Genomic DNA, 10,367 nt, shown 5'->3' with positions numbered 1-10,367 from the left:
TTTATTTTTTTATATTTTTTATAGAATTATTACAATTTCAAATAAATATATTTTAAATATATTTTTTTAGCGTTGATGGTCGATTTTGGAAGTATCTAATATTATCATAAAATTAAACAAAAATAATTTATAAAAACAACAAAATCATTAAAAATATTAAAATTTATAATTCAAGTCGTATGATGACTAAGATTTATCTAATTTGACATCATCTTAATATAAAAAAATATTATTTTAAAATATTATTTAAATTATATTTAATTTTTATTGGTTATTTAAATTATTTTTAGATTTATTAAATTAAATAATTTATTTAAAATTAATTTTTATATAATTTAATTTAAAATTTAAGTTAGTCCAAGAACTTAACTGAAAAATTTCAAGATTGAATTGTTTAATTTAATTTAATAATATTGTCATACTTTTATTATTTCTTTTAAGTTTAGAAGATGAATATTTCGACTTTCAATAAAATACAGATAAATATACTAGTATATACTATATTAAATTTGAATTAGATTTAAGATGAATTCATATTGATGAACTACCTCCATCATGTTGTTACTAGTGAATATAATTTTTTTTGTTTTGAATCTTTCAAATCATTCCCGTAGGAAATTCAAATCCATTTTTTTCTGGATTTTTTTTTTGATTCATCACGGTAGTTGAATACCTCATTCAAGCTTGATCTAATATGTAGAAATCAATATAAAAGCAAATCCCTTATGGTACACCTAAATCGGCTCGGTTACTGATATAAAGTGAATAGATTTGGCATTTCTTGGAACTTCTTTCTCTCCTATTATGATCATGGAATAGATAAAATAAATCAAAAAAATAGATTTTTGTTCAAGAAAAAAATCTATTTGGAAGTGTTCATATTTTATAATTTTAATATATTATACTAAAAATAAGAAAGATATTTTAATAAATTTTCAATTAAAAATACTTAAAAAACCCCTCATCGGGTACCTATCAAATACATATATTTATTAATATCAACACCAAACAGAAGACAGTACTAAGTAATAGTTAAACCCCAAAAAATCAAAGAAAAAGAATCCTCCTTTTACCTCATTTATTTATATTGATTGAAGTAGCCTTCCTTTTTTTTGCTCAAGACCTCTCTTGCTCGTCTGTTTGGATTTCTAAAATACTGACTTTGATTCCATTTCTTGTCGTTTTTAGTAGTTATGGCAGATTGGTGTGGTGTCTTGGGTAAGGGAAGTATTACTGTTGGTGGCTATGGAAGGAGATCAATGAGAGATGAAGATTTTGAAGAAGAAGATGTTTGGTCAGTCGTGAAGGAGATGGGAGATTCAAGTTCTAGCTCCAAGTACCCTTCTTCAGGTCCTTCTTTTTCTTCTGCATGGCATCTACCTAGTACGGCTCCAAGAATGATCCCAGCAACAAAGACAACAGCTACAAACCATGGAGGCAAAGCAGTTCACCAGCAGTCATCAGCTCCTGTGAACATCCCTGATTGGTCAAAAATTTATGGGAAAGATTCAAGGGTTATTATGGCTTCATGGGTTGATGACCATAATGGTATTGCTTATGGTGATGGAGATGATGATCATGTCAATGATGATGTTGATTCTTGTGATGAAGATGGTGATGGTGACATAGTGCCTCCACACGAGTGGTTAGCTAGGAAGCTTGCAAGGAGTCAAATCTCTTCGTTCTCTGTGTGTGAAGGGATTGGAAGGACACTCAAAGGGAGAGATCTGAGTAAAGTGAGAAATGCTATTTTGACAAAAACTGGTTTTCTAGAGTGAAAAAAGGGTTCTTAAAACCACTCTTCAAAACCAAGATTACTGTCATCTCCTCCCTCTAATCATCATCATAATCTAGTTCATCACCACCATCAAATCATCATCATCATCAATTTTGTCATCTTGTAAAAGAGGGTCCCATGATCCCATGAAGTACTCTTTTCTTCAGCTGTTGCTTCTATTAACTATCAAATCCAATTAAAATGGTATATGTTATGTACCAGGGAGGGAGTAGAAAGTAGAAGTCAGAGCTGCCCTTTTTGTTGTGTGGTCTCTAGGAAGAGAGGAAAATTGAAACGTAAAAAAAAAAAAAAAAAAAAAAAAAAAAAAAAAAAACCTCCGGCAGCCTCTGATATTTTGCCTGGTAACCTGGTAGAATTTTGTGTTTCGAGTAATGCAGTGAGATGTGTTAGAGGATATATCAAAAAGGGATTAGTTTAATCTTCTTATCTCTTTGCTTTTGGCTGCTAATACTTTACACCTGTTTCATGCCTTCTCTTATTACTTAAATCTTGCTCTTGTTTCCTTGATGACTTTGATTTGGTCATTTACTTGCAAGAAGATTTATATATTGGTTTGTGCTGTTAGCTGGACAGATGAGGCCTGAATGCAAACGCAAGTGCTTGAACTATCTTTTCTCCTGGGTATTAGTTGATAAAATCTTTTAGCATTCTATCGACTCCGTTTGGGAACGTGCAGCCGAAACGAGGGCTGGCTCAGCTGCCGTTGCTCCCGCGCCACTTTCCCAAACGGGCAAGTCTTGATCATTTCTATGATCGAAAAGAGTTCAAGATAGAAAAGGGATTGCCTTTTCATTGTGTAACTTCACTGTCAAGTATTTCTAAAATCCATTCCAGTTGGATCAAGGGGCCACCAGCATAAAGTTCAAGAAAATAATCGTCCTGCTCATTGTCCTTGGACAGATTCTTGCATGCTAACAATGGTGTCAGAATCTGGAACAATATGTCAATGACATTTATAATTCATAGATCCCCGCTTTTCCACCAGAATACAGAAGCCTTTAACCCCCTTTTCCGACAGGAATATCGATTATTTTCTTCGCAAAATTCTCCATTCCCTTCACTTACCACCTCTACCATTGATCACATGCTGAGCACTCTCCAATGCTTTCAAGGACCACTTCAAAAAAAAAAAAAAAAAAAAACTTTCTGCCATTGCCTTGAATCCACACAAAAGTGTTCCTGATTATAAATAATACAAGTGGTTCTTGAGTGTTGATTAATTCACTAGAACTCTTGTCTCAATATTGCTTCGTGATCTTAAGTTCTGCCTCCATTATCGTCTCCCTTTTATGATATTGCTATCTTCTTTACACATTGGCAAACTAAAGGTGTTACACCTATACGCTAGCGTTGCAAAAGTGCTTCATCATCTGTCATCTTAGTTCATAAAAAACACTAAACTTAAACCTTTGTTCGAATGGATATTCTATTGCACAAAAGTACAAAATCCTAACTTCCTGCCCCTTGATTTTATCTTTCCATTGATGCTTGGTTAAAGGGTGGAAGGTGCTAGTTTGTGCTTGTATTAATTACTTCAATATTCACCATTAAAATTCTGCTCTCTTCTTTGATTTCTTCAAATCGAATACTGAGAACATTACGATCAAGAAGATTTATTCTATTAAAAGATATTCGAATGATGTGAAAGAAATTGTAAATCTAAGATCGTTCGAATAGAGGGATTTAGTTTAAATTAACATGCAAGTTAATTCAAGAATATCATTCTTGTTAAACCGGGAAATAAAGTTATTATTAAAGCCATTATATGTGTTTCTTCTTACAGCTAAAACATGAACTATTAGAGACAAATGAAGTTAACGACCATGTAAGCTTTTAATAACCCTCATATGAGCAACTAATGACTCAAACCTGAAACCACAAAAGGAATAAACTTCTTAATTCCAAGTCTTTACTACTTAGCCACCACCTAAATGGTTTATTATTAAAGTCATTATATGTGTTTCTTCTTGCAGCTAAAACATGAACTATTAGAGACAAAAACAGCCCATGTTACATCATTTGTCATGGTTGTGTCGTCTGTGTTACTGCTATGAAAAAAAAAAAGAGAGGCAAAATGGTAGCTTTTTTTAATGCTATAGAGATGAGAAGAAAGTAGGCCACAACCAATTTTGCCAAAATATTTCCAATAAGCCCAATTCGCTTTCTCGTGATCACTGCTTCCAGAGCCAAGCCAGCGAGGTTAGAAATTTTTTTCAAATTTAATTTGAATCTTCTAAACTCGGATCAACCTCCTCCTCCTCCTCCTCCTCCTTTTTTATGTTATTAATGTGTTTGTTGACTCTTTTTGTATAATTATAAGCTTGTTGACTTTATTTTACTTTTGTTTCACGCAAATAATAGACGGCCTAGATTATAGAAGGTTTCGGGCTTCTCTTCTTTTTTATATTTCACAAAGCAGTCCCCATAGATTTAATACATTTCCACTTCAGCCCATGTAAGATCAATTTTTTTTTTGTATTAGCCATGCATATAGCTTCACAGAGGTTTTAAAAACTCTAAATATCTAAAAAACATGGGTTCGCTTTCAACTTTTATGGGATAATGGTTAAAGAAGTTTGTTCGATTAAAGATTGATTAAAATAAATAGATAAATTATAAATATCATTAAAATATTTATTATTTCAATCAATGAAATAGATATTATGTGATTGAAAAATAAAAAAAATATTGATGATATTTTAAGAAGTACTAAAATTAGTGTACCAAAAAACAATTAAACCCCATGTACTTGATTGAAAAAATCTAAAATTTGGTATGCCGGTATTGTAATTTTTATATAGTAATTGATTAACAAAAGTTGTACACAAATGCTTAATCGAAAGTTTTTTTTAAAAAAATTATACATTCAGATTGAGATAAAGTGAAGAATTACCTTTCCAATTTGATATCTTTCAAAACCATCTGGTTCACTTAAATGAACCTTAAACTATCAAGACCAAGAACTAGCATCAAAGCTCTAAGCACTAACCCCATGAATTGATTAAGAAAGAAAGTACCAATTCTATGCGAGTGAAACTGTTACTGTTATGAGTGTAGACTAGAAACGTTAATCTTGTTGTTCCAAAAAGTAAAAGACAACATTGTAATTGTAGTCTTGAAACATATAACACCAAAAGTACATTAATGGTGACAAACAGAAACATACTGTAAAGAGAACGGTTAAGTAATTTTTTAGACTATATATATTAATAAGAGTGGAAGTTGGTAACCAGGACTTTTCACCGAGCACCTCTCTCCCTCTCTGTCTCTGTTCCCTTTTGTGGACGGAGAGAAGTGTGTGGACTGTGTCATTGCATAAACATAAACACATGTACAGCACCACTTTCATTTGTTTTCTTAAACCAAAACAGATTCTGGGTTGTGTCTAAATTGGTTTTAGAATTATACTTTTGATAAAGTTTGAATCTTTTTGTTTTTTTGTTCTTGAGTGTAGGTTAAATAGTAAAACAAAAATGTCAGTGAAGGGTAGAGTAGGAGTTGGAGGAGGAGAGATGGGTTCAAGGAATGCAGTGGTGTCAAGGAATCTGGCTCTTTTGCTTTGTTTTGGCAGCTTCTCTGCTGGGATATTATTCACTAACAGGCAAGTTTTGATTAATGCGTTCCTATTGCTTTCTTCAAAGTTGTAGGCTTTGGAGGTTGCTTTGATTGTATGATGATTATTACTCTACTGGGTATCAATTAATTTTGAGAAATATGTGATTTGTGATAGAGATATTGAAAAGGGTCATTTGGATTGGTTTGTGCTGTTGAAGTAAGCCTCTCTGACTGATTTCTTGGACTTTTAATTTGAAGTGTTGCCATTGATTCTTGAAGGTAAATGTCGTAAGACAAGAAGAACTTGAATGTTTAAGGAAAAAATTGTGTTGTGCTTTACTCTTCTGTTCTTGATTTTTGGATATTGTGGAATCAAATGACTGCCATGTTGACCTTTTTTTTAAAAAAAAAATTGTTATCTTTTGGCAAATATGTCTCCACCGACACTTTATTAACCTTGGAAACAGAAGCTGTAAACGTGTGCTGTCGTTTCTTTTTTATTTCCTTCGCTTAAACTTGTGTCTGATGTTGTGGGCTGGATTCAATTGCAGAGTGTTATTCTATGTTGTTTTGGGCCACATTTTTTATAATTCTATATTGCACAAGTTTTGGTGCCAATTGCTAGCAAGCTTCGTTTGATAAATTTTGGCGGTCATTTGAAGTTATAATTGTTTTTTGTCAATAGATTTTAGGCTACTTTAATTTACAATTCAAGGTGATTTGCTTTGTCATATATATTAATCAAGAAATCTTGCACCAGGATTTGGACAGAGCCTGAAAGAACAAATTTAGAATCCAAGAATTGTAATCAGAAGCTTGTAAGTGCATATCAGGCTTTTATTTAAAAACATACGGACAAGCTTAATGTTGTGTTGCGCTATGGCATTGAGGTAATGCAGAATGAAGCATAGCTAGTTGGTGGTCAAGCATTATTTTAATGTATTTTCAATTGAAAAACACCCTTCACTACAATGCTAAAAATTCTCTGACACATCAGTTATTTCAGTGGTTGATCCATAATTTATGGGAATAAGAATTTTTTATTGTTTAATTTAGCTATGGATTATCGTATCATCAAAGCAGTTTTCTTCAAATATATATAACTTGTGATTTGTAAATGCAAACCGGATGGAAGAATTTATTGCTGAATGTTAGTTTCGCTGTCCATGGACTTTCTTTTATACAATTGTCATATTTGTCAAGGAAAGGTTAGAATTTGCAATGTACATGTTTCTTTAAGTCATTTTTTCTGCATTGTTGTCTTTCATATAATCAGATTTCAGCTATGCTTTTCAATTATACTATTGCAATTGACTTTCTAGTTTGCTTCAATCTTTTGCCACTATCAGAAGGTTGAAAATCATACATCCATTAACAGTCTAGGGCAAATTTCAAATACTCGGTATGATATCAGGTAAGCTCTTCTGTACATTATGTTGAGTTTCACAGATACGATGGTGTTACCCTTTCATTGACCTAAATGCAAATCCCGTTGCTGTATTATTCTGAATGCAGTGCCTTAGATAGTAAAATTTCAAATATAGAGATGAAACTAGCAGCTGCTAAGGCAGAGCAGCAATCTTTGTTAAGAGGCGATGCTGCATCAGGAAACTCGAGAAGAAAATACTTTATGGTAATTGGAATCAATACAGCTTTTAGCAGTCGGAAACGGAGGGATTCTGTTCGTACAACTTGGATGCCACAAGGTGAATTGGCTGGGATCAAATTTGTTTTTGACTTGTTCTTTTTAAAGTTATATGCTACTCCAGTTGCCAGTTTGCAGTTAGAGAATGACTAACCAGTTCATGTTTTGAATCCTTAAATAGGTGAGGCAAGAAAGAAATTGGAGAAGGAGAAGGGTATAGTCATACGCTTTGTTATAGGTCACAGGTGAGATTTTATACCTATCCTGTAGCTAGTGTTGTTTGCGGTGTGCTTGATTTTCTTAAAATGTGGAGCACTTGCCATCTTTCTTCTACTGGACTGTATGTAAAATTTGTGGCTCTAGCACTGAAAGGTTGTACAAATTTGATTATATTCTTTTGAAAAGATTTCGGAACTGATACAATAATGAAAGCAGGACTTTGTTTTAAAAGCAAGAAAACTAGACAGATAAGAAAAACTTGTAGATAAAACAATGCAATGTCATGTGGAGGATACGTATAGAATCATTGTGAAAAGATTTCAAAACTGATGCAATAATGAAAGCAGGACTTTGTTTTAAAAGCAAGAAATCTAGAGAGACATGAAAAACTTGTAGATAAAACAATCGCAATGTCATGTGGAAGATAGGAATAGAATCAAGTGCACTGTGAAATAAACCGAGATAGAAACGATGGACAAGTGGTAGTAAACTGAGGAAGAAGGGATGGACGTGGACTTGTATACCTCCTTGATTGCTATGTTCACTGTTCATGCTAGATGTCGGTACACTATATAGTTGTGGAGTATGAATTTAAAGAGGAAATTTTCATGAAATGGCATTTTTTCACAGTTCAACTGCTGGTGGCATTCTTGACAAAGCTATTGAACCAGAGGAAATGGTGCACGGAGATTTTTTGAGACTGGTGATTTTATTCATTACTTAGCCGTTGCGTTCATCTTTTGCTCTCCAGATGGTTGAAAGTGGGTCTAATGAAATGTCTAATAGGTATATGCTTCTTATTTTTCATAATGCTAAACAGGAACATGTTGAGGGCTACCTGGAACTATCAGCCAAGACAAAGACTTTAGTACTGCTGTTGCTTTGTGGGATGCGGACTTTTATATCAAAGTTGACGATGATGTTCATGTGAATTTAGGTGAAAAGAATTTTTATCCTTTCTTGCATGTTTAATTTGTAGATCTTGTATGCAGTATGTCTTCTCTCTCTCTCTCTCTCTCTCTCTTACACACACACACACACACTTGCGGGCACACACAAATATGTAGAATTGGAGAAAATGACATGCGTTTTTAGAGATGAGTGCCTGTGAATTCTCTGAGTACATGTTTATCTTGTTTCTCCCATCTCATTAAGCTCATTTGCTGTGAAATTAATATAGCAACATTGGGCACAATCTTAGCTGGACACCGAAAGAAACGTCGGGTTTATGTCGGTTGTATGAAGTCTGGTCCTGTACTTTCTAAAAGGTATGCTTAGTGGTCTGAGCTGTTTGAATTAGCTCAATATTGGTAAGGTATGGTTTCTTACATATCCATGAAACAGGGGAGTGAAATATTACGAACCAGAGTATTGGAAATTCGGAGAAGCTGGAAACAAGTATTTCCGACATGCTACTGGACAACTTTATGCTATATCAAAGGATTTGGCTACCTATATATCTGAAAACCAGTAAGTCTCCCTCCAGTCATACAAATTACTTGGTTTACAGAAAAACTTAAAGTCTCTTATGAGTAATGATTGGATGGGCTGAAATTGATTGCTAATCCAGTTTGCTACCAAGAATCTGGAAAAGGGGGTTCTAATTCTGGCTCCATGTATTTGATTCCTAAGCATTACAGATTGTGAATTTGTTTTGCTAAATATGCACTTCAATTTTCTTTTAATCTTATCTTCAGGCACATATTGCATAAATATGTCAATGAAGATGTTTCTCTGGGATCTTGGTTTATCGGTTTAGATGTGGAGCACGTTGATGATAAGAGAATCTGTTGTGGTACTCCACCAGGTAAATTTGACATTGCTAGCGGTACATGTTTATATACTATTCATTTAGTTTTCACATGGGAAATCTATTCTGGTCGGTAGGCGAAAAGAAGAAAGCAACACCTGAATACCTGTAAAATTTCCCTGCCTCTGAGGACAGATGCTCATTCTGTAGAACAAAGCAGATCCAAATTGACAATTTGCTTCTTTGAACTTATTATAGTGTTAATTTTAAAGGTTCTTCTTGCTATCTGTAAGCTCTTGTAATTATAAACAGACATATTCAGAATTATTACAAGTTTCCATTCATCCTTTAACTGCATATATTGATTAATTTAAAGAGTGAGAATATAGCATAAATATAAATACTCCTTACAGAGATAATGATGTGATTCGTTACTGCAGATTGTGAGTGGAAGGCACAGCTTGGCAGTGTCTGTGCTGCTTCATTTGATTGGAAATGTAGCGGGATTTGCAGGTCCGTGGAGAGAATGGTGGAAGTTCACAGGACATGTGGTGAAGATGTAAATGCTCTAGAGCATGCAAGCTTCTGAGAGATCAGATACCATCCCTCCAAACTCAGAAAGGACAACATGGGGAAGTAAGTTGTAGAGCTGTGTGTAATATACTAGTAGAAATTATAGAGTTACAGTCAAAGAGAATAGAGATCCTTGCTGCTGCACGGGCCCTTATCCATAGGAGGCCAGCCCTAGATGGTGGTAAGACAGTAAAAGGAGAGGCTGTAACAAACTAACTTCCATTCTTTGAATGGTTGGAGGACTGTTTAGTTGGTTCTCTGCCATGACTGCTAATAGCAAACAATAAGTTAGAATAATCTTTATGATGGACAACTTTTGCTTTATGGATCAATACAATATACAACAGAGTAAAAAATCCTTGTTGAGTTTTTCCTTCAGATTGCTAATGGTTTTTCACTTTTTAATGCTTCTTTTCATTTCATGCTTAAGGTCCATTCTGTAGAACATAAAGGATCCGAGAGAGATCATAATATCTTTACGGTGCAGCTGGCCTCTTGCAATGGCTACAACATAGCTTCCCAGTCAAATGATGAGATCCAGCTTTGAAACATTAGGCATCTACAGCAGCAAGTCAGCAGCCTTGTCTGTTGGATAACCTAACAACACCAGGATGGAGAAAGCAAATTCCATCGCTACCCCACAACGACGTAGAATAACAGTGGGATGCCCCAATTGTCTTCCCTCTGCATTATTTCCATCTCCCTTTTGGCCTACACTAAGAATCTCAGTTGTCCGTGATAATGAATGGTCAATGACCTCAAATTTAAAGAAGACAGTAATAGAGAACGTGATGAAAAATCTGATGGATCATATTGACTCAGGAAAC

The 10,367-nt window shown here is 34.1% G+C and overlaps 2 protein-coding genes across 2 annotated transcripts; both read left to right on the top strand.

Annotated features, from left to right (window-relative positions):
- The first annotated feature begins 1,040 nt into the window (after positions 1 to 1,040).
- Positions 1,041 to 2,308, top strand: LOC105134789 (uncharacterized). The gene has a single exon (XM_011039326.1). The coding sequence runs from the start codon at positions 1,194 to 1,196 to the stop codon at positions 1,776 to 1,778; it is 585 nt and encodes a 194-aa protein (XP_011037628.1). The 5' UTR covers positions 1,041 to 1,193; the 3' UTR covers positions 1,779 to 2,308.
- A 2,714-nt stretch (positions 2,309 to 5,022) lies between these two features.
- Positions 5,023 to 9,918, top strand: LOC105134787 (probable beta-1,3-galactosyltransferase 3). Its single transcript, XM_011039325.1, is given in 13 exon segments — positions 5,023 to 5,129; positions 5,253 to 5,399; positions 6,114 to 6,171; positions 6,676 to 6,767; positions 6,869 to 7,059; positions 7,180 to 7,243; positions 7,848 to 7,920; positions 8,038 to 8,077; positions 8,080 to 8,154; positions 8,398 to 8,485; positions 8,562 to 8,687; positions 8,915 to 9,024; positions 9,408 to 9,918. Coding segments are annotated over 13 exon segments (1,215 nt in total). The 5' UTR covers positions 5,023 to 5,127; the 3' UTR covers positions 9,557 to 9,918.
- Positions 9,919 to 10,367: the final 449 nt, after the last annotated feature.

Source organism: Populus euphratica, unplaced genomic scaffold, assembly GCF_000495115.2.
Source record: "Populus euphratica unplaced genomic scaffold, PopEup_1.0 scaffold120.1, whole genome shotgun sequence".
In the NCBI taxonomy this organism is placed as follows: domain Eukaryota; kingdom Viridiplantae; phylum Streptophyta; class Magnoliopsida; order Malpighiales; family Salicaceae; genus Populus; species Populus euphratica.
Note: the sequence above shows the minus strand (reverse complement) of the source record. Positions and strands in the feature narration are given on the sequence as shown.

Excerpts from the sequence above, each read along its gene's own strand:
- LOC105134789 (XM_011039326.1), top strand. The coding sequence starts at position 1,194 with ATGGCAGATTGGTGTGGTGTCTTGGGTAAGGGAAGTATTACTGTTGGT.